Raw genomic sequence first — 24,436 nt, 5'->3', positions numbered from 1 at the left:
TCCGTACTTCTTTATCAAAATCACACTCAGCACTGTTTACCAGGCTCATAAATACGTCATCTAAACTTACATTGGCTAAGCCCAATTTTTACTGTGACTTATCTTACATCACATTTGACGTAACAATAACATGCATAAATCTGTACTTACTTATCTTGATTATTATTTAAAATATATTTAGAACTCGAAAAACATGATTTTTGCATACATTTATAATTAAATATAAAATCGTAAACTGAAATCGACAGTTCAAAAATTGTTTGCAACTATTAAAATAAACTAATGCATATTGTTTGCGGTCAGAGAATAACCTGAATTAAATCTAGAGACATGTAAACAAGTATTTTTTTTCCTCACATCATTTTAAAAATTACATATTTATGTAATATTTTATATTTTTACAAAACCTTATAAAAGTCAGAGAAAAATGACTAAATTAACTGATTTCTCACAAGAAAATTTATTTCAGGAATTATCATTCCAAATTTTCCTTTACAGACTTCAATGTATATGATAAATTAAAAAAAATTTCATTACATTATAAATAGAGACCCTGAAAATTCGCGGGTTCAATGACCTCCAGGATGGACTCCAATATCCTCTACACACTCGGGCAAATGCCAACTGTTCAATGGCTGCTGACTTGTGAGTCGTCTCGACTGGGTGGCCTGTGATTCGACACTTCTATGAGTGAGGGTCTCTAATTGGCCCTCAGTCCTCCAGATTAACAGTGAACCAATGACAGAAGCAGCACTAAGGTATAATTATTGGAATTTTAGCATAACATGTAATGAACTCGCGAATTTTCCGGGTCTCTAATTATAAAGTTGTGTCATCAAGTTTTATGCTCTATGGCATAAATTTGGCAACAGAGTACCCCGAAACAAGGACAGTGCTAATGGCAGAATTTATGCATTAGAAAGAGATAGTAAAAACCCATTCAAATTCACACTGCAAACTAAGATTGAGACAGGCTAAAGCAGCATGATAACGCTATTGTGTTTGTGTTTAACTATTACACTTTTTCAGCCTCACGCAACGCATAAGTGAACCTTTTTGAAAATTATTACAACCGCTCAATGCTTATCCCAAACAGTAGTGCTGGCCGTATAGACGAAGATAGCTCTGTGATGTATGCAGGGCCGGAACTAAGGGGGGGCATGGGGGGCATGTGCCCCGGGCGGCAAATATCAGGGGGCGGCAAAATATGAAAAGTGGTTCACTAAAACAAAATGAAACTAGTCATTAAAAAAAGTTTTGAAAGTGTACATATCGCAACCAATAAGTTAGCCAAGAAATTAAGAAATTCTATTTAACTTGATTATGCATAATTTGTAAATATATTCGTACTTCAAATGCGTTCCTTCACTCTAAGAAACAAGTATTACCATAATTCGTGGTCCGGAGTGAGTAAAACCACTGCGATGAGAGCTGGCATCTCAAGGACCCGTTGCGCTTGTGATCACTTGGCTGAGCAAGATGTAGCCCTTTGTCTGATAAATACCCTCATTTTACCAGCCCCTACACAGGCGCACCTGTGTTTTCGTACCATGTGCGTCTCTGCCTGAGGACGGGAGCAGTTAACAGTTACCGAAACGTCGCTTGTTTCTGTTTTGGAAAAACTATTGTGTTTTTTTTCGTCTTTTCGTTTTGTCGTGTTATTGTCTCGTTTCAACTGTTGTGCTGAATTTTTTTTGGGTTCAATATTTTTGTGTCGTCATCATTTGTGGTTTTTTTTTCGTTCTCTTAGTACATTTTTCTTTGTTTTTCTTTGTTTGTTGACCATATTCCTGTTACGGAATATTTTGTGGTGTTTATATCCTGTTGACAACAGCAATTTTTTGCTTAATTTGTGCTTTTTGTCTTTTGGTATTTTTACTTATTTATTTTAGTTTTTAGTTTTCTTCTACAGAAAAAGTGCTTAGCAATGGCGTATGTCCAAAAAACTTACATCAAGTAATGTTGGAAGTCATGGGCGTAGATCCCAGGGGGCCAGGGGGCCCGGCCCCCCCTGGAATTCATGGGCCCCTCCTTGGGGGGGCCCACTTCGTGATTTTAAAGTTAATGGTGTACACAGCATATATATCAGATTATTATTTACAACGACGACAGACACTTTGACATGCTTTATATTCCTACCTTTGAGTTCCGTAGTTATTTTCCCCTACCCCTTCTGCGAAAGCCATGGTATGGAGTTTTGCAGTGCGAACTTTGAAACACTTAATTCCTAGAAACCGTTCATTCCAAAGGACGAAGCTAGGGTAGGGTTCCGTTAGCATTTCCTCCCCATTGTTACCCACACTACCTTGTCCTCTGAAACGACAGTATTATAGGTTTCAGGTAGTCTGTTTTTAAAGTGGTTTTGCTCTCATGTGCGCCAGTCTTCTGCTTTCTTGGCAAACATCAACATGGATAAGTTCGTGACGCGGAAGAAACGGAAAACAGAATCTGATTTTCACCTGGTAAGCTTGATTGTTTTATAAGTAGTGACTATTAGTTAGGTAATATATTTTATTTAAGTGATTATGTAACGTTATTTTTTCCAGTAAATAACCAACTTAATACTTTAACAGTAATTATAGCAGAATTTAGTTTATTTACGAACTTAAACTTATATACCATTTTCTGGAATTTTTTAGCTCATCTCCATTCTGTAATAAGGCTAGCTGCTCTGTACATTACATGTGAATATACAGGGAAAAATTTTTTTCCTCGTCAATATGGAATTTAAAATCACTCCCCTTTTATTATCAAACGATAATTTTCACAATTCATGGCCGATAATCACTTTATAACATTTGTTATTTTATAACTGCAACACTGCACGAGTAAACAGAAGTAAGAAAGAGAAAGAAGTATTTAAACGTTACACATTCGTATTTAAGTTAATAAGGAAGCAAACGCGCCTCTTTAATACCTAATCAAGTGGCATATTTTAATTAAATAATTCACTGCCAAAATACTGATTATACTAAATATAAGCCGATAAATGTATGTGGTTCAATTAGCTGTAGGATAAATTTCATAGTTCTATCTCCGAGATGTTTCATTTGTGTCATTAAGTTATTTTTTTCTTTTTTACCTGGTTGATGCCTTTACTAAATAAAATAGTTTTTAAGGGTTTTAATATGATTCGATTGTTCATTTGATGTTGATCTGTTTATTAGCTTTGGCGCTTTGGGTATTTAGGGCGCATCAAAAACTGTGAACAAAAAATTTCACGAACAGCATTTGAATCGCAGTAATTATGTGATGTGGCATAAAAAAAAACCCGACACAGTGCGAGTCGAACTCGCGAACGAAGGGTTCCGTACCATTATCTATAAAAACGGCAAAAAAAAAATCATGTCTGTTGTATGGGAGCCCCACTTAAATATTTATTTTATTCTGTTTTAGTATTTCTTGTTATAGCGGCAACAGAAATACATCATTTGTGAAATTTTATTCTTTTTTCACGTTTGTTGTATGGGAGCCCCCCTTAAATATTTGTTTTATTTTGATTTAATCATTTATTTTTAAAGTGAATATATAACTAAATATTCTGTGAATATTTCAAGCGTCTACATGTTGCCGTTTTCAATATCGAGCAAAAACGAACAAAAAAATCACGTTGGTTGTATGGGAGCACCCTTAAATATTTATTTTACTATGCTTTTAGTATTTGTTGTGTCTAACTATCACGGTTCATGAGATACAGCCTGGTGGCAGACGGACAGACAGACGGACGGACAGCGGAGTCTTAGTAATAGGGTCCCTTTTACCCTTTGGGTACGGAAGCCTTAAAATGTAACCCCACTCTTTACATCTCAAACTTCGTCAGATTGAGATGATTTTATAAGATCTGTTACCCTAATATTAAATTTTTACTGATTTTCTTAGCAACTTAATCGGTCTCTACGGTGAAGCTGACATTTTGCTTCAAGATCTGAAATTAGAATAAACAGTTTTGGAAAATGGTAATGTATGGGTGGGGTGTTATCTATTTGCATTATATTCACGTATATTATTTTTATAGATTTTTTCATGGATATTTTATGTATTTAGTTCAGGAAATTATTCAAACATGTTTGAGAGATCACTTCTTATAGTCATTAATTAATAATTACTGAAACATATTTTGCTCCGCTTTATTGTTAATATCACTTACGTAAAAATAAAGTGTATAACATACGAGCTTATCATCTAGAAGACTTGTTTCGGTTGACCTCTAGCGCAAAATTCTTAAACCACAGAATTCACGGGCCCCCCCCCCTGGAAATCCTACAGATTTGCGCCCATGTTGGAAGTCATTGACAAATTAATTATGGAACTGAGTAACAGGTTTAAGGCTTCGGAGAACATTAACAATAAGTTTGGATTTTTAAGTGGTGTTCAAATTCATAAAATGGAAGTAGAAGATTTAAAAGTCAAAGCAGCAGAATTAGGAAACACAGTGCCGATCTTAACAAAGAAGAATTCGTATTTGAAATTGAAAGTTTTAAGCACCATGCATTAACAGTAGACTATGAATTAAAAGATGCTACAGCATCAACAATGTTGAGCCTTATCTACAAAAATAAACTGGAGGAGGCACATCCTAACATTACTACTGATCTGAGAATGTTTCTCATCCATCCAGTTACAATTGCGTCAGGTGAAAGAAGTTTTAGTAAACTTAAACTTATTAAAAGCTATTTGAGAAGCACGATGGGCCAGCAGAGATTAACAAATCTAAGTATTATATCTATTGAACACAAACGAGCTGCTTTGATCAATTTTGATGATATTATTAACACTTTTGCAGCTAATCATGCTCGAAAAATTAAATTTTGAATTGAATTTCTTTGTATGGTTATCAATACAATATTATTCTTAATTCAGAATCACATGTTCCTTATGTAATTTTAGTACTTAATAAACTTATTGGTAAGACATTAATTTTCACTGTTGTGCAAACAATAAATAATAGTTTGATAACAGTCTATTTCATTATAATAAAAAATGTAATTGTATTAGTTTTCCAATTAGTGTACTTGATAAATAAAAGTTCTCAATTATGTATAAGTGAATGGTATCATTTCAACCACCGCTTCTAACGAAAAAGGGTATTTTATAATGTTGGTAAGGAGGGGGCGGCAAATTAAGCTTTGCCCCCCCTAACGAATCTCCTAGTTCCGGCCCTGTGATGAACTACTGAAGCAAGCCTTCGAATCTTAGTTAAATAGGTTGTAATTTTATCAAAAGCCCCAGAGGATACAATTTTCTATCACTTATGCCAGAAGTAATCTCTAACAATTTAATGTGTGATTTCCCATCTTTTTAATTAAATGTGTTTCACAATCAAATGCGCGTTGTGTGTCATTAATAACTCTAAGCTTCGTTGAGTTTTAAAAATGAAGAATGTTTGTACTGTATGTAAATTTGGCTCATGAGATAATTGTTTTGTACTATGAATTGTTATGTAAAGAATCGCCAGTTTCAGAAAGAATAAGCGAAGTACCATAAATGAATAATTGAAGGTTTTCATCACTGAACTGTAGCTAAAACATGGCTTGAAAAATGTATTTTGTGTTTTTACACAAGGGTTTCAATCGTTTCGGGAAATAAATTTTGTAATAACATTTGCCTTTGGCAGTTTTTCTCGAATAGTTGTAACTAAACTTTTTTTTAAATATGAAACACTGCACACACATGATTGATTAATTCAGTATGTCTCTAGCACTGATATAATAGATTTTTTAAAATAAATCTTAATGAATTTGAACATTTAATTCACATTATCCTACAACAGAATCATAAATGCACCGGGAGTTCCGTACACAAAAATGTTTTATCTCTATTGCGCAGTGCTGCAGTGGTCAAGTTTGTTATTGGTCGATATTTAAACCACACGAAGGTCAAATTGAACAAAAAAAATGAAATTCGACATTGAGTTTCCAACCTGGGGCAGGGTCTACAAGGGTGGAATAGGGCTGACACTCACTGGAGCCGGCTGCCCTACCCGAGGGACAAGCCTGTCGTTCCGCCCAGCCTCAAGTATGCATGAGGTGAGATGAGATGGATAGACCTATGGTGCAGTGACGGAATGAACTGGTGGTGAAAACAGGAGTAGCCCGAGGAAACCCACAGGTCACGGCAACGTCCGCCACGTATCCCACTTGGGAAAATTCTGGTTTGACCCCGCCGGGATGAGGTGGCGATGTGAATTTTAAATACACAAAAAAAAAACTAATTTATCTATTATTACCAAGTGATTTCTCGTTTTATTTTCCCCAATAATCTGTCTACATTTTGTAAGTAATGGAATCACGTTATGTTAAGCGAAGGGACGAACCGATCGAGGGATTCTGAAGTATTGTCCACATTTCCATATTTTCACAAACATATATTTTTGTGATCATTTTTCTCCTTTAATAAAATTATATAGGGGTTATTTTTGTAAGAAACACAAGTCATTGGAAATATCTGGAGTTTTTATGATTTTCCTCGTCCAGAAAAGTGTGAATTTCATGTTGTAACTTGAATGCACGCGATAAGACATTTCAACGTGATAGACATTGTGAGTTACAGTTGTAAAGTATGGCTGTTTGTTCAGCTCCCATGCCCATGCATAATTTTTTGAACAGACTGGCTTTCAGCGGCTTAGTTTTTAGGTAGTTTTACTACGTCTATGACACGTTCTAAAATCAAGTTCAATTCAGAGCTCATCGTCTTTGATGCCAGTGCTTCCCTATGGATGGTGTAATGAGTCCACATAGCACGGGGTGCTTTACTACGAATAAGCGCTTGTAATCCTCAATAGTGGCCATACATTGATCGGGTACCATCAGTACTTACGCCGAAACACTTTTCCCAATCAAAATGATTTTCTCTTAAAAACTTGTCAAGAATTTCAGACAAGTCTTGAGCCTTTGTGTGTCAAAAGATACTTTTGCAGAACAAAAGGTATTCAACAATAATATTATCACCCAGAAACCGTAAGTAACAAGTAAGGTGTGCATCTTTATTACTGTCAGTAGCCTCATCGAGTTGCAGACCGAATTCCATACATTCTATTTTCTCAATTAACCGTTGAAATCCTCAGCTATATGATGGATTCTTCGACAAATAGTGTTGTTGGATAAAGGTATCTTTGAAATTAGTTCTCCCGCCGATTTTACTACCATTAATATTAACCATGTTGAGAATAGCCGTACAATAAGCTCTTCTGCAATGGCGAGAGGTCTTTTGCACTTCGCCACCCTGCATAGCACCTTGAAAGATCTTAGCAGTGCGTTGCTTAGTACTGAGGCTTGTTGAGTAATATTATAAATGTGAATGTAAGTTTGTTTGTTACGCTTTCACGCGAAAACTACTTAACCGATCACCATGAAACTTTGTACATATTTTCTTGGAGGTATTAGAAATAACATAGGATACTTTTTATTGAAAAAAAAAAATATTTTTTTCCGAAGGACAAAAAAAAAATAGATAATTTGTATGTATGATAGTCCGACGGCGAGTTTGATTATTTTGAATGAAATTTAACGCCCTCTGGCGTTTTAATAAGTAAATTAAATAATTCGCCAATTTATTAATATAATACCGGCGGTCAATTTACTATTCAATTTTATTTTTCTGTCACCGCCAAGCAATACTTAAACTTTTTTTAATTTTTGAGGTTAGGTGTCTTTTTTCTTCGGCGATTGTTGTTTGGACATTGATGCTGAAGGTTATATTTTACTTTCAAGAGAATTTTGTAATTTAGTGAAAATGATGTGGATCTAATTACTCAAGTTTTCCCGGACTTGCAGCAAAATTTGAATAGTGATCGGTGGTTGTACGCAAGAGCAATATTGGCACCAAAAATTTTATATTGTTAATAAAATCTACGGGGCAGAATATTTTTTTTATTCTACGTTAATACTTTCAACTTTTTTTAAACTGTTAAGATTAAATTTTATTTTGTAATAGTGAAACATATTTCAATAAAGCAGGTTTTAAGTTTTTTTTGAGCTAAATTGGATGTTAGAATTTTTAAATACTAATGATTCCAGCCACGCAATAATAAAAAACAATTCCCATATTATTTTCTTTTCTTTGCAGTGATCTTTGATACTTAAGGACATAACGCGAGCGAAGCCGCGGGTAAAGGCTAGAATGATATATATTTATAAATTTTTATTTGTAAAACTTAAATAATCTTCATTTGCCTAATTTACTTGAACCTTTTAGGTGCATATATCACTATTATTTAATTATTGTAGTAAATTGTAAATTGAATCGTGGAATAACTAATTTAACTACAAATACAAATTTATAATCATTGTTTTTATTATGAAGGAAAATGCATAAAAACACAACCATTATATGTGTTACATGGATTTACAGATGTAGCTTGTTTATAAGTTCACATTGAATTCATGAAATTTTGTTGACTTCAAACATCGCTTTAGCTATTCCACCCTTGCGTAGCTCTGCAATAGCATCTTCGTATTGACTTAGTGGAAATATTTTGACTCCAATTCTGTCGAAACCCAAGTACCTGGAATCACAAACAAAAATTGGTTTCGAGTATTGGTATGCAAAAATTATGACGTATTAATGTGAGTTGGCATATTGTACAGCTATCTGACGTTTACCTGTCACCCATTGCTTCGATTAGTCCAATAGCTTTATTACTTGTATACGGGCTAATATTCACTGAAACAATTTTTATTTCCTTCTTGTAGAGATGGTAGGGGGAAACACTGAAACACACAAAAAATAAAATTCGGTAAGTAAATTACGTACTAACTATGAGGTTGTTATAATATATTGGCCTTAATACGAAAAAAAAAATTAATTGACCCCTGCTAATGTACAATAATAAGCTAAGTTGCACTTGTTTAGCTTAGAATTCATGTAAAACACCAACAAATATTTAAAGATTATTAGGAATAATGTTATCGAATAAGGAAAAAACCAATACTTAATATATAGCGATTAGTTTTTTAAATTGTTTATTAGTAAATTCGGGTATTTATAACTAAGCGGCGTCCCTAGCTCATGAAACAGAGACTCAAAGAAACAGTTTTACATAGCAATACATCAAGCATAATCTACATAGTAATATAATTTTTACATTACATATCGTGTTAGTTGAAACGAAACTACGGCTTTTATTGCAAAGATTATGACTCTAATTCCCAGTGCTAAAAATGAGCGCCTGTTCAAAAACCAATAAAATTAATTTCTACATTTTGAGAGTCGGAAATTACCAATTAAGAAGTGACCGTAGAATTATTAAGATTTGCTGCTTCTTGCATAATATTGAGAACAGAACTGCTGACTTGCTTATTATTGCTCCAACGTTTGCTCCAATTCACATAATCGGAATGAAACCAGTTAAAGTGATGTTCTTTTGGTAAGATGTTAACTAGTGAGATTACTTTCTCTTAGTAACTACTGCTAATTTGTATCACCGTTGGCACAATACTACCAAGAGGAATTCCATGGTACGAAAAAAAATTCCCCATACAGTTGTACAGGTTAGTGACACAGTGACATAGTGTTCAGGGAGGTCACCAAGATGTCATCAGCTGCGGCCCACCTGATCCTGGCGTCGGGCGGCGCCACGCCGAAGATGCACAGCGTCCCGCCGCAGCTGAGCAGGCTGACGGCCTCCTCTATGGCCGGCGCGTGGCCGCTGCAGTCGATGACGAAGTCCACGCCCCAGCCAGGGTCGCGCCCCTTCTGCCCCAGCTCGCCCGGACTGACGATCTCGTAGCCGGTGTCTGCGCACAGAGCACACTGGACCACTGTCAGTCCCCAGTCCTGCCCGTCCACTCTGGACTGCGAGCTGGGGCTGATGGCCGTGAGAGCACACTGGACCACTGTCAGTCCCCAGTCCTGCCCAGCCACTCTGCACTGCGAGCTGAGGCTGATGGCCGTGAGAGCACACTGGACCACTGTCAGTCCCCAGTCCTGCCCAGCCACTCTGCACTGCGAGCTGGGGCTGATGGCCGTGAGACCACACTGGACCACTGTCAGTCCCCAGTCCTGCCCGTCCACTCTGCACTGCGAGCTGGGGCTGATGGCCGTGAGAGCACACTGGACCACTGTCAGTCCCCAGTCCTGCCCAGCCACTCTGCACTGCGAGCTGAGGCTGATGGCCGTGAGAGCACACTGGACCACTGTCAGTCCCCAGTCCTGCCCAGCCACTCTGCACTGCGAGCTGAGGCTGATGGCCGTGAGAGCACACTGAACCACTGTCAGTCCCCAGTCCTGCCCGTCCACTCTGCACTGCGAGCTGAGGCTGATGGCCGTGAGAGCACACTGGACCACTGTCAGTCCCCAGTCCTGCCCGTCCACTCTGCACTGCGAGCTGAGGCTGATGGCCGTGAGAGCACACTGGACCACTGTCAGTCCCCAGTCCTGCCCAGCCACTCTGCACTGCGAGCTGAGGCTGATGGCCGTGAGAGCACACTGGACCACTGTCAGTCCCCAGTCCTGCCCGTCCACTCTGCACTGCGAGCTGAGGCTGATGGCCGTGAGAGCACACTGGACCACTGTCAGTCCCCAGTCCTGCCCAGCCACTCTGCACTGCGAGCTGAGGCTGATGGCCGTGAGAGCACACTGGACCACTGTCAGTCCCCAGTCCTGCCCGTCCACTCTGCACTGCGAGCTGAGGCTGATGGCCGTGAGAGCACACTGGACCACTGTCAGTCCCCAGTCCTGCCCGTCCACTCTGCACTGCGAGCTGAGGCTGATGGCCGTGAGAGCACACTGGACCACTGTCAGTCCCCAGTCCTGCCCAGCCACTCTGCACTGCGAGCTGAGGCTTATGGCCGTGAGAGCACACTGGACCACTGTCAGTCCCCAGTCCTGCCCGTCCACTCTGCACTGCGAGCTGAGGCTGATGGCCGTGAGAGCACACTGGACCACTGTCAGTCCCCAGTCCTGCCCAGCCACTCTGGACTGCGAGCTGGGGCTGATGGCCGTGAGAACACACTGGACCACTGTCAGTCCCCAGTCCTGCCCGTCCACTCTGCACTGCGAGCTGAGGCTGATGGCCGTGAGAGCACACTGGACCACTGTCAGTCCCCAGTCCTGCCCGTCCACTCTGCACTGCGAGCTGAGGCTGATGGCCGTGAGAGCACACTGGACCACTGTCAGTCCCCAGTCCTGCCCGTCCACTCTGCACTGCGAGCTGAGGCTGATGGCCGTGAGAGCACACTGGACCACTGTCAGTCCCCAGTCCTGCCCGTCCACTCTGGACTGCGAGCTGAGGCTGATGGCCGTGAGAGCACACTGGACCACTGTCAGTCCCCAGTCCTGCCCGTCCACTCTGGACTGCGAGCTGGGGCTGATGGCCGTGAGAGCACACTGGACCACTGTCAGTCCCCAGTCCTGCCCAGCCACTCTGCACTGCGAGCTGGGGCTGATGGCCGTGAGAGCACACTGGACCACTGTCAGTCCCCAGTCCTACCCAGCCACTCTGCACTGCGAGCTGAGGCTGATGGCCGTGAGAGCACACTGGACCACTGTCAGTCCCCAGTCCTGCCCGTCCACTCTGCACTGCGAGCTGGGGCTGTTGGCCGTGAGAGCACACTGGACCACTGTCAGTCCCCAGTCCTGCCCGTCCACTCTGCACTGTGAGCTGAGGCTAGTGGCCGTGAGAGCACACTGGAGCACCTGCAGTCCCCAGTCCCGCCCGTCCACTCTGCACTGTGAGCTGAGGCTAGTGGCCGTGAGAGCACACTGGACCACTGTCAGTCCCCAGTCCCGCCCGTCCACTCTGCACTGGGAGCTGAGGCTAGTGGCCGTGAGAGCACACTGGACCACTGTCAGTCCCCAGTCCCGCCCGTCCACTCTGCACTGGGAGCTGGGGCTGATGGCCGTGAGAGCACACTGGACCACTGTCAGTCGCCAGTCCTGCCCGTCCACTCTGCACTGCGAGCTGGGGCTGATGGCCGTGAGAGCACACTGGACCACTGTCAGTCGCCAGTCCTGCCCGTCCACTCTGCACTGCGAGCTGGGGCTGATGGCCGTGAGAGCACACTGGACCAATGTCAGTCCCCAGTCCTGCCCGTCCACTCTGCACTGTGAGCTGAGGCTAGTGGCCGTGAGAGCACACTGGAGCACCTGCAGTCCCCAGTCCCGCCCGTCCACTCTGCACTGGGAGCTGGGGCTGATGGCCGTGAGAGCACACTGGACCACTGTCAGTCGCCAGTCCTGCCCGTCCACTCTGCACTGCGAGCTGGGGCTGATGGCCGTGAGAGCACACTGGACCAATGTCAGTCCCCAGTCCCGCCCGTCCACTCTGCACTGTGAGCTGAGGCTAGTGGCCGTGAGAGCACACTGGAGCACCTGCAGTCCCCAGTCCCGCCCGTCCACTCTGCACTGGGAGCTGGGGCTGATGGCCGTGAGAGCACACTGGACCACTGTCAGTCGCCAGTCCTGCCCGTCCACTCTGCACTGCGAGCTGGGGCTGATGGCCGTGAGAGCACACTGGACCAATGTCAGTCCCCAGTCCTGCCCGTCCACTCTGCACTGTGAGCTGAGGCTAGTGGCCGTGAGAGCACACTGGAGCACCTGCAGTCCCCAGTCCCGCCCGTCCACTCTGCACTGTGAGCTGAGGCTAGTGGCCGTGAGAGCACACTGGACCACTGTCAGTCCCCAGTCCCGCCCGTCCACTCTGCACTGGGAGCTGAGGCTAGTGGCCGTGAGAGCACACTGGACCACTGTCAGTCCCCAGTCCTGCCCGTCCACTCTGCACTGCGAGCTGAGGCTGATGGCCGTGAGAGCACACTGGACCACTGTCAGTCCCCAGTCCTGCCCGTCCACTCTGGACTGCGAGCTGGGGCTGATGGCCGTGAGAGCACACTGGACCACTGTCAGTCCCCAGTCCTGCCCGTCCACTCTGCACTGTGAGCTGAGGCTAGTGGCCGTGAGAGCACACTGGACCACTGTCAGTCCCCAGTCCCGCCCGTCCACTCTGCACTGGGAGCTGAGGCTAGTGGCCGTGAAAGCACACTGGACCACTGTCAGTCCCCAGTCCTGCCCGTCCACTCTGGACTGCGAGCTGAGGCTGATGGCCGTGACAAAGCCCGCAACTTACAAGAAGAAAATGAATGTATTTCTCACACGAATAATGTGTGCAGTTATTTTTGTTATTTATTGTTTGATTTGTTTGAGACATCTAAAAGACGTGCTTCTGAAAATTTTAATCCCTTTATTAATTTTTAAACAATTCATTTATGAAGTTTCATATTTTTTGAATCAGAAAGTTACTAAGCTAAAAAAAATATAAAATCTTATTATTTTACAAATTATTTTTGAGGTTTACAATGGCCTTGACATCTCAAAGTACCGAACCATTTATTTAGGATTCATCTCGATGAAAAATACTGAACAATTGCAGACAGATACATATATGGTTAAGGAAGATTGAGCCCCATCTTGGATTTTCCCATTTTATGCTATAATTTGAATTTTTAACTATTTGTCTCAATTTTGGCATGTTAAGGCATAAACAATATCTACCAGACCTCATATATCTTGTTGTAACCACATATTTGCTAACTGACTCTAGTCTGTAAGCATCGCGAGGAAATAACTTATTATTCAACATGAACGACTACAACTACAATGAGAGCCACAACAGTTCACAAGTGTTGACTTCAACAAGTAGCCAAAACTAAGTTCTATGCCATGTCAAAGCAAAAAAAAATTTGTCAATGGAAGCTTTATTGCAAGCAGTATAAAAATATTTGAAATTGCAAGATTAATGGTTGTAATTAATGTTTTAAAAACAATGAAATCATAATGAGCAAACAATATATTTGTTGAAATATAAATTGAAATAGTTTTTCAAAACTCCATACTAATTTCAGAATATCACATGACGATTGCAGGCCACGAGACATACTGCGAGTGCCAAGAGTCTGCGACGTGGGCTAAGCGAGAAGAAGGGGAGGTGACAGCGACAGTTCATCTCAACTCACTCTTTCCCGGCTTGCACATCTGTGGCTAGCTTCAAGTCCCTCTAATTTAAAATTGCTTCGATGTGCACCCTGCGAGTCCATTGTTAATAATTTGGGTTTTACTCAGTTTAGTGGTGATCATAACTGATTAAAAAGAATAAAAAGAGAATGCTGAAAAAAAAGCAGTTGGTATATTGTTCTCATTATTCATCTGGATTATCACGCATATAGTTTCTGAGTGATCACATTCAATGTATTGTTTCGAAGTATCTTGAATGTCAGCCATAATATTAGCTTGTTTCCTGGATTTTAATGAATTTGTTTGAATGTGTTTTTTTTTTAGGGCTACATGAAAGTACTGACATTAAGTAGGTAGATACATTTTTTACTCAAAAACCTGTTAAGATCTCAAGAACACTTGGCTGATACTCGCCTAGCTTGTGGAGCGCCTTCCTGCGCGCCTCGCTCGGCTCGCTGACGATGACCTTCCTGTGGCCCTGGTGGTGCAGCGCGCAGGCCCACAGGTTGCCGATGATGCCCGCCCCCTGGATGAGTATAGCGGACCCCACCGGCATGGGCCCAATCACGTCCAAGCCGTGACACAGGCACGACAGAGGTTCCATCAGGGATGCTGCGCACATCATTGGAAACTGTATAAGGTCTTATGCCTATCCAAACTGTTAGAGTACAACACACTGATGCTGTTTGGCAAGCATAACACACCAGTACACCGTTATAAATTGCATTAAATTAACAGTATTTTAAAACAAAGAATGCCACTTAATAAAATGGAGGTTCCTTCGCAATTACAGATAACTGGGTCATTACATAAATTAGGCTGTATTTAGACTTCCAAGATCTGTGCTCCGTTTTAAACAAGGGTAAAACGCAGTGGAAGAAAGACGAGTATGTATACAAAATAAGGTTTCTAAGCCTTCAAGATAATATATGCGACCACATGCTCAAAGTAAGTATTGTCAATACCCTTTGAAATTACGAAACTATACACATATATCTGCAAAAGTGCTTGAATGTTTTGTACCAATTGTTCTTTTTTAAATTTAAAGTTAAAATTAAACAGTGCATTGACTAGTATACCTTTCACCATTAAATCTAGATCATTAGTTTAGTGACGATAGAGGGATGAGAGTAAAATAGTGCATTGATAGTTTTGAATGGGTAGGGGAACCAAGATCACTCAGAGATAATTCTCCAGCTGATGATTAAGTCCACAACATGTGAAAAATCAGGTTTTGACCACATTGGGAATCCGAAGCCACGTCGCCTTGGTACCAGGAAAAGACCTGAGCTCTCAATCACCGTGGCCAACAAACTCATTGGGCATCCAGCTGATGGAAAATGCATAGTATGGGGTGATTTAGTTTTAAGCTTGGATAATAAACGGGAAGAAGTGATGAAGTGTTCACCACAACTTCTCGGATGGGCCGCAGCGAGGGGACTCCTCACCTTGCTTCAGCGTGATGGTGTCAGGCAGCTTGAGGACCTGCGACTCAGGAGCCAAGCAGAACTCTGCCCAGCCCCCGTTGCGCCACAGCCCGATGGTGTTGTTGATGCCGCCCGTCTCGCAGAAGTGGTAGTTGCCGTCGTGGCACACCTTGCACTTGTTGCAGCCGCTGCACAGGAAGACAATCCTCGTGTAACAAATAATGCAGTTCCTCGAAAGCAAATATCCGCCTATAATACATAAAAATTAACTAAAAAACCGATTAAATTAATAAATGTCTGAATTAGAGCCGCTGTTGACAAGGGGATCATTAGAGAAAATGAGGGCTGGTGGATGAGAATGAAGCTTTGACGAACCTAATGAATGAGAAAATGGGAGTACCTATAAAAAAAACACTGGTTCATTGAAAAATACGCCATGTTTTCCACTAGCAAAATACCCGTGTTCGTTCCTGGTAGGAAACTTAACCCAGATCGTTTTAGTTGTGGTGATAGACGAGTGCTCTAAACATTCAATCACAATGGCCCCTAAATTTTAAAGAAAATCCAGTAGTACCAAAAAAACCCCAGTCTGTATCCAGATAAACTTAAACAGGAAAGAATGAAATTAAATTTTATTTCATGTAATATCAGTTATGTCATTTATCTTCATCATCTGAAACAGTTTCCCTAGAGAAGGAAAAAAACATAATTTCTTTAATTAGGAGCGTGTTTCAACAGTTTATTAAAGGAAATGAAAATTTCGTGTCCAATCTTAGCATTGGTGGTAGCCGAATAAGAAAGTTAAGATAACCAATACCCACGGGTCGTGAAGAGAATGTATCTGCTGTGACATTATGAGATGATCATGCCGTGACCCCACCAGAGATAGATCCTGGATAACCTTGGTGGTAAGCGAGTGATCTGACAACTCAACCAGCATAGCGTTTGATAATTGACGAAAAAATTCTGCTAGCCTCTTGGTAACAACTTCCAAAGTTTCCCAAAACCACTCTGTGTATACCATGGCCAATCCTTCTTGACATCGCTGATTTGTTTCTTGTGTTTCAGTCTAAAATGACCCTGATATATAAGTATTGGTTGCTAAGCTCAAATAATAAAAATTATATCTACCTTGCTTGACAAATATATTCGTCACATATTCTCAATACATATCAAGCTTCCATATAAAATTTAGCTTTCCTATCAATGGCTTAGAGTAGGAAGGTTGTGCGAGTAAAATTTTGGTTGATTTTAAGTTTTTTTTCTTTTTTAAGAAAACCAATCAATTGTGCTTATTTTATTCGATAAACTTGTGTCAGAGGCTTCCCAAATATTAAATATTTTATCCAAGGCTTCAAAGAGTAACGAGGCAAAGCACACACATACTTGTTTGGATCAACTGCAACCCTGTCACCGACTTTGATGCTGGTGACTTTGCTTCCCACGGCTTGCACCACGCCACTGAACTCATGGCCCAAGGTCACAGGTGCGGTCTTCTTGGCCGGAAAAGAACCCTGAAATAAATGAAGGCAGCTATACTTCTCTTTCAACACACATCTTTTTATTTTTTGCTAATTTACTATTGATCTATTTGCTAACAGCTTTTTGATCCTTAGAACATATATTAGTACAAATTGAAAGGAAAAGTTTGTTCAAATTATTTTAATTGCTATGCAACTCATATTCTGTTAGTTTAATTAATTCAAACTAGATTTCTTCCTCAGTATTATCTATGTTGTCTAGGAGTTGAACATATGTCTTCAGCTGATTTGGGCTTGTTCTCCTTATGTTTATGTGTTCATATTAATTGGCCGTTCTTGAAGATTGTTAATGATAAACTGTGTAAAGCAGCCGTGGCTTATGTCCATAAAATTGCCTAAAATCAGTCTTCCCCATTGCGAAAATCATTCAAAGAACGCATTCTGAAGACTGATCTCATATGAAAAGTTTATATGGTTTATGGGAACAAAGTATTCTTCTTTCAATCATTTTTCTTTTTTCAGTGAACTGTGTAGGATGGATCAGCTCACTGGAGCCAGAAAATGCCTTTACCTATGCAGATGTGGTGCACCCATGGTAGAAGTATAAATTTCTAAGTGTTAGAAGAATTCCCGGTTCATGTTAAAAGATAATAATAAATTACTGAAAACATTGCAGAGAGCTGCAATGGTTTAGACTGGATTGTGATTGGAACCAGGTATGTGTATGTTTTGAAATAACAGTCATAATCATAGTGCTCAAGTGAGTCAGTCATATCTTCGCATTATTGTTGATTATGATTACTCACAGATGGAAGTTCTGCGCCTTTAAAATAAACCTGATACGAACTTGAACTTGACCTTGAATAAGTCCAGTTCCCTGTCCACTGTCATTTGGCATCACAACCAATTGTGTTATGAATAGAGACCCGGAAAATTCGCGGGTTCATTTCGTGTTATGCTAAAATTCAAATAATTATACCTTAGAGCTGCATCTGCCATTGGTTCACTGTTAATCTGGAGGACTGAGGGCCAATTAGAGACCCTCACTCATAGAAGTGTCGAATCACAGGCCACCCAGTCGAGACGACTCATAAGTCAGCAGCCAATGAACAGTTGGAATTTGCCCGAGTGTGTAGAGGATATTGGAGTCTATATTGGAGGTCATTGAACCCGCGAATTTTCCGGTCTCTAATTATGGAGGTCGGCATATAAACTGCATGCTTACTACACATAGAAATCACAATGATGCTTACAGAAACCAACCATTTTTTCTAAAGTCAATTATAGGAGTGTGTATCGACAATACAATGATGCACTTCTTTTTATCAGGTTTCACGATAATGGTGAATAATATAAGTGGCGTCTGCCAACATATATTTATTTATAGGATTTTTAGTAGGGGGAGCAGGATGGTTCTGGATACAATTTTTCCCCCACATTAAAAGGACCCTATCAAGCCACCTCCTCTATTACCTTCTCTACTCTCCCCGGATTTTCCCCTCTAGACAGTCACAATACCTTTCCAGCCCTGTACTCTTGCGTGGAAAGAGGAGAGATATCGCGGGGTAAGGGGGAGGAACTACTTCTGAAAACTCCCCTTACAAGGAGGACGAACATTGGATGGTTAAAATCTGTAACCAGTGTAGGGGGAGGGAATTTCATAAATTGGGTGTAGAGAGGGGAGGGGGAGAGAATATTTCGACTGGAACCTTTTGATGTGGAAGAACATTCTCTACATGGGGAAGGTCGGGATGGGTAAGTGTAAATAACTTGGCTTGACTGGATCCTTTAGGGGTGGAAATAAACTGCATCCAAACTACTCTGATATCCCTAAAATTTTTCTTTGTCATTGTATTATAATGTGATAAAAATACTAAACTGATCATTAGCTCATAGATTTCAATAAAACTGCAGCAAAATACCCTTAACACCTAGTGTCATCACAAATTTATTAATGTAATTAGTGGGTGCCAACAATCATTATTTTGATGAAAAGGAGTGTATATGATTAAAAGTTTGTAATATATAAAGCGCATTTTATTAGGTTTCGAAGTTTAGTTCCATGTAGGTATTTTTTTTTATATTTGCACAAAAATTCTTCTAAAAACTGATTGTCAAGAGAAAAATAGATTTACACAACAATGACCTCAAACTACATAAAAAAAAAATTATTTCCTAAATATTTCTGATGAGTTTCTCAATAAAATTTATATTTTATAAGAAATGTATATGTTTAAAATATTTATATTATATATATATTTATATTACCTACGAAATATTTGGGGTCAGTTCTCCTCGATTTACTAACAATGATAGATGAAATTAACAAATTAAGATCCTTGTTTTGTGTTTCTTACAGGCAACAGTATATATATATATATAGATGGATTTACAAGTCTTTGTATGTCAAAATGTATTTTATTAATTATGTTTGCTGTGAAATCTAAGTAGGAAGAAAAAATATATATATTTATTAATTGAGACGAATAAATGATTTCATTAATGTTATAAAAATCTGAGCTGTAATTAACTTACTAAATACCATAAAAATGGAGTTAAAAATAAAAGGTTAGTTTAAGTAAATGTTACAGAAGTGTTCAAAATTAAAATTTTGAAAGAAATAACGACATATGTAAATGTGTAAATTTTTAATATGTACTATATTTTATTTAGTGCTTTTATAATAATGCGGATTGTATGGACGAAAGGAATCCACGAAAATCTACTTTTAAATAATACATAATAAATAATAAAGGAAAGATGATTAACCACAGAGATTTTTTGAGGTGTAACATCTCAGCACTCGGTATACAGCATTTGGTGGGAGTTATATCGTAAATGGAACGGAAGTCGCATGGGACGGAAATGTAACCACAGTGATGCCATCTGTGAAGAATGGCGTGACCAATGTTTACAAAGCCAAAAGGAAACTTTATAGTATTAACATTTTAATGAATTCTAGCAATATTAGCAGTATTTTAATAAAATCTTGTCAAAATTCATGTTCAAATCCGGGGTTTAGTATTTTTTTTATTAATTTTTTATTTTTACGGAGCATTCCATTATATAGTTTAAAATTTCGGTCTGCAATTGGAATGATTTGATAGTCGATTTTGCTGCTCCGACAACGAATTCTAGCGGGAGGTGCTGAAACTATGGGTGATTTACGTCCTTTGATGTAATTTAAATCAAAATTTGCTGATGTTATCATGCTCGGCATTATTTTAAAGAATTCTACGTTAAACTTATATGTTAAATTTCGTATTATAAGTGTATTTGCAACATGATAACATATTAATTTGCTCATTACCGAGGCTAGATGTTAAATAGCTATCTCTGGCGAGTGCTGAAACACTCGCGCAAATTTTAATTATTCAGCATCCAGCCTTACAAACCCTGTACACGGATTAAATATGATTGTTAGGTCATATGTACCTCACTGTTCTAATCACTAACGTTGAACTACAGTGACTGTAGCTACGAGTGACTTTTGGACAGAGGCTGAGTTCAGGATTTAATTCCAAGCTGATGTGAAGTAGGTACATACCCAAGCATTTCTTACATTTTTGTAAACATTGCAAATGCACCGAGTTAACATTTAAACTGGCCAGACTAATCTCAATATACATGTCAAATTGGCTGTCGACAGATACATTTGCAAACAAGTATTTCAATGTCAAGAACACGAACGTCAATCCATGTTTCTTCTCGTTGGATGAGAACATGGTGAGGATAATTTGGTCACTGACAAACTGATTCCATTTCCTATTCTCCCCCACCACTCCCCGTCAGAGAAACCTCAGATACACCATCATGGAGTCCGACGTCCAAACAATCAGCATTTATGCATGTTCTGCATTTTTTTTTGGTGCTGTAAAATAAAATGTTATAATATAGGTGATAAAAGAATTTTTTAAAGTTTTTCTCAGGAGGGTAAAATTATCACATCCAGGTGATCATAACTTAAATGATATGCTGGCTATGTTAGATCAGGGACAATTAATATATTCTAAAATCGTCCAAACGAATGAATTCTCACAAAATTATAACTATTTTTTTTTAAGTCGCACCACCGAACGGGTTCCTCGGAAGAGGTTGGCAACAGTCGGGGCGCGTGAGCGCGCTCCGGAAGGATCGGCCAAGGAGGTCGCACGCCGCGTGTGATCTCCTTGGCGCCGGCGGACATGTACATTAGGTTCACACCTCAAATTTGCATCAATACTCCCCCAGGCAGGTAATCCCGTTAGGGCATAGTCCTGGTTAGGAGAAAGATGGGTCTTTTACATGCCAGACACTGTTACCAGAGCCTAACATGGGTTTCTTGAAGCGGGAAATAGATTCGCCATTTCCAATCGCGGCATGTTACTGGCGAGCGCAAAGCTAGGTCGAGAGGTTGAGGAGACCCATCCCAACTTCGGCCCCACCGATACACCCCAAGCTCCGCCGTAAACCCCCAGACCTCCAACAGAGCCAGCCCCCTCTGTGGAGTCTAAACAGCACCGTCACGGAACCATACCTCTCACATCCCTGGGACCCCTCGGTCACCCAGTTGCTCGTGATCCATCCGAGGCCTAGCCAACCTCTACTAGCACAGCAGGCTAGTACCCGAGCTTAAGTAGCTCAACACTTCCACTCGTCAACAGGGCGGGGACCCTTCGGTGTGTTCTCCAAGCATAGGAGGACCACTACCACCACGTTACCTACTCCAATCCTGATCCTGAGCAATTAGAGGAAATCTCAGCAGGGAACTATTACAGTAAAGGATCAGTCCCATGGCACCATTCATCTTCAGGTATAGTGCTTTCCCAAGCAGCCTCATAGCGGTAGAGCACCCCCTAATCCGGACTTGGATGTCCTTGGGTACTTCAATATCAGCATATCCCCGCCCGAAGGTTACAGCTTTGCCAGAGCCCGGGTAGGTATGGTAACAACAAACCAAGGATTGCCTTAATTACCATCCCTTAGACTATCCACCGCCCGAAGGTTACAGATTTTCCAGAGCCCGGTTGCCCGGACAGAGAGCGAAACCCCGCCACGCTACCGCCCTTCGCTATTCCATATGCATCCTGGATTCTTCACGTTGAATCCAATGCTTTGAGACACCACCTAGGGTTTGGGGGTCCAAAACCCCCAGTGGACTTTCTGCAGGAGCAAGTCGTAGTCACCTACCCACAGCTTACTAATCCACCAGAATTCCCGTTCCGACACACCGAGGAAGTCTGAGGAGTGGGCACCCCCGGCATTTCCCATATTTGTTTAAACACTGGCGCCACGAGAAGGCTATGGGTTGCCGTAAGCGGGAGAGGCTATATATTAGCATCGCACACCCTTTTTGGATCTTGCTGAGAGCTTTCTCAGATACTAGAGCCGACTACAACTCCGACACTTCATAGGTCCGCTCTTCATCCCACAAGGTTCACGGGAAACCCTGTGGGACGCAAGACCCTTAAGCCAGCGGACAGGCGGACTGACCTCGATGACGTGCAGGTCGGTGCCGCAGATGCCCGAGTAGGCCACCTTCACCAGCACGTGGTCGTCGGGCGGCGCCGGCACCGGCAGCTGCTGCAGCTGCAGCTGCGAGCTGCGCGCGTCCCACTGCACCGCCTTCATGCTGCCCGACATGCCCGCGCCTGCTTCACAACAACACCTTCATGTTGCCTGGTTCACAACAAAACCTTCATGCTGCCTGGTTCACAACACCTTCATGCTGCCCGGCATGCCCGCGCCTGCTTCACAACAACACCTTCATGCTGCCTGGTTCACAACACCTTCATGCTGCCTGGTTCACAACAACACCTTCATGCTGCCTGGTACAAAACAACACCTTCATGCTGCCCGGCATGCCCGCGCCTGGTTCACAACAACACCTTCATGCTGCCTGGTACAAAACAACACCTTCATGCTGCCCGGCATGCCCTCGCCTGGTTCACAACAACACCTTCATGCTGCCTGCTTCACAACAACACCTTCATGCTGCCTGGTTCACAACAACACCTTCATGCTGCCCGGCATGCCCGCGCCTGCTTCACAACAACACCTTCATGCTGCCTGGTTCACAACAACACCTTCATGCTGCCTGGTACAAAACAACACCTTCATGCTGCCCGGCATGCCCGCGCCTGCTTCACAACAACACCTTCATGTTGCCCTGCATGCCCGCGCCTGGTTCACAACAACACCGCCACGCGGCGACGTCCTGTGAAAGCATTTGCCTAGATTTGCCTAGCAAGATTTCAAAAAATTTTTTTTTTTCGTGAACAAAAAAGGAGGGGGGGGGGGGTTAATGTGGATGTGCTAAGGGGTGAAAGAAAAAAATTGGTTGTGGGACTGGTATTTGATCCTGGTTTATTTGGCGAGTTTGCAAGGTTAATTTTTAACCACTTTTTTCTTTTAATGTTTGGCTCGTTGGTGATTTGTGAGACTAACGATAAAACATTTGTGGTGACAAATTTAGATGATACAATGTCTTACGTAGGACACCATAAGTCGGCGAACGTACAACAGAGCTACAGAGATCAACTCGCCAATGATATATATTTCTATCAGTTTGTAGAAAGAAAACAATTTTATAATCGCGATAGATTAAATATTTTTGCATTTGCTAAAGTAAAAGTGTGATAATACGTGCTTTGTATGGAATGTAGGACATAGTATATGACACCACCAGAGTTGTGAACGAAGAGGTTTCACTTAAAAAATTATACATTGGTTTGCACGAAAAAATATTCTTGTAAATGGGGTGATGTGTAGACGCACAGCAAACATTAATGCACGTTTGCGTGTAATTTAATTAGTGATAAAATATCTTCGAACATTACTTACAAATTATACTCCTGCTCATATAAGGTTTAAATAAGTAATTCGCTGTCGAAAGTTTAGCAGAACCTAGAAAAACCAATAACGCCACGATTTTTCAAATGAACTTAAATAAATTTGCGTATACTTATATGTTTACAAAAATTCTGTACATTAAAATAAAAATGATTACCTAATTGACTTGTAGAGATAGCTGAACTAGGAATGAAACTGAAGTGATGATTACGAACACAAGCGCAACGCGCACTTGTGTTGCCTGTCCAGACTTGAGCAGATGAACACGTCCTGGAGATGCCCCGCGCAAGGACGCCACTCCATCTAGCGAGACAGCCTGCAACTACTTACTGCGACCGTCGAGCTGGATCGCTGCGGCGCAGAAGACTGCCGGGATGCTGCTTGCTCGGACGAAGCTGAACGACCTCGGATCCGAAGGTCGCCCGTGACGCTAACGCACAGCGTCCACTTCTCGCCGAGATAGCTTATTGGCCCTTTTAACCGGTGGTGGCGCTAACCGACTCTAACTTAAGCGAGCTGGGGGTCAGGCTAAATGTAGTCAACATAAACTCCGAGTGCAGTAACCCGACAAGTTCGGTACAACAGACGTGCTAGATGAGCGATTTTTCCGGATTATCGAATGTCAATATAATTTTAACGGAATCAACAAAAAAAAATATTATACTAATAATCCATGACAAGTGAACTAAAAATTCGGGAAGTTCAGTTTTGCGACCTGGCAGTCAATCCAAAAAAAAAAAAAAAAAAAAATCT

At 41.4% G+C, this 24,436-nt stretch overlaps 1 protein-coding gene across 4 annotated transcripts; it reads right to left on the bottom strand.

Moving 5' to 3' along the window:
• Positions 1 to 8,274: 8,274 nt before the first annotated feature.
• On the bottom strand, positions 8,275 to 24,187 carry LOC134542378 (D-altritol 5-dehydrogenase-like). Of its 4 annotated transcripts, none has more exons than XM_063386563.1 (8): positions 24,014 to 24,187; positions 22,325 to 22,482; positions 16,758 to 16,885; positions 15,393 to 15,559; positions 14,359 to 14,556; positions 9,551 to 9,734; positions 8,601 to 8,708; positions 8,275 to 8,503 (listed from the first exon to the last, which is right to left on the bottom strand). In XM_063386563.1, the coding sequence occupies exons 2-8, from the start codon at positions 22,472 to 22,474 to the stop codon at positions 8,380 to 8,382; spliced, it is 1,059 nt and encodes a 352-aa protein (XP_063242633.1). In that variant the 5' UTR covers positions 22,475 to 22,482; positions 24,014 to 24,187; the 3' UTR covers positions 8,275 to 8,379. The 4 variants fall into 4 exon arrangements, with proteins under 4 accessions (XP_063242633.1, XP_063242635.1, XP_063242634.1 ...); XM_063386565.1 differs by having other exon boundaries at positions 22,325 to 22,485; positions 24,014 to 24,180; XM_063386564.1 differs by having other exon boundaries at positions 22,325 to 22,485; positions 23,841 to 24,054.
• Positions 24,188 to 24,436: the final 249 nt, after the last annotated feature.

Source organism: Bacillus rossius, assembly GCF_032445375.1.
Source record: "Bacillus rossius redtenbacheri isolate Brsri chromosome 4 unlocalized genomic scaffold, Brsri_v3 Brsri_v3_scf4_2, whole genome shotgun sequence".
Classification (NCBI taxonomy): domain Eukaryota; kingdom Metazoa; phylum Arthropoda; class Insecta; order Phasmatodea; family Bacillidae; genus Bacillus; species Bacillus rossius.
This window is presented reverse-complemented; position numbering and strand designations above follow the sequence as displayed.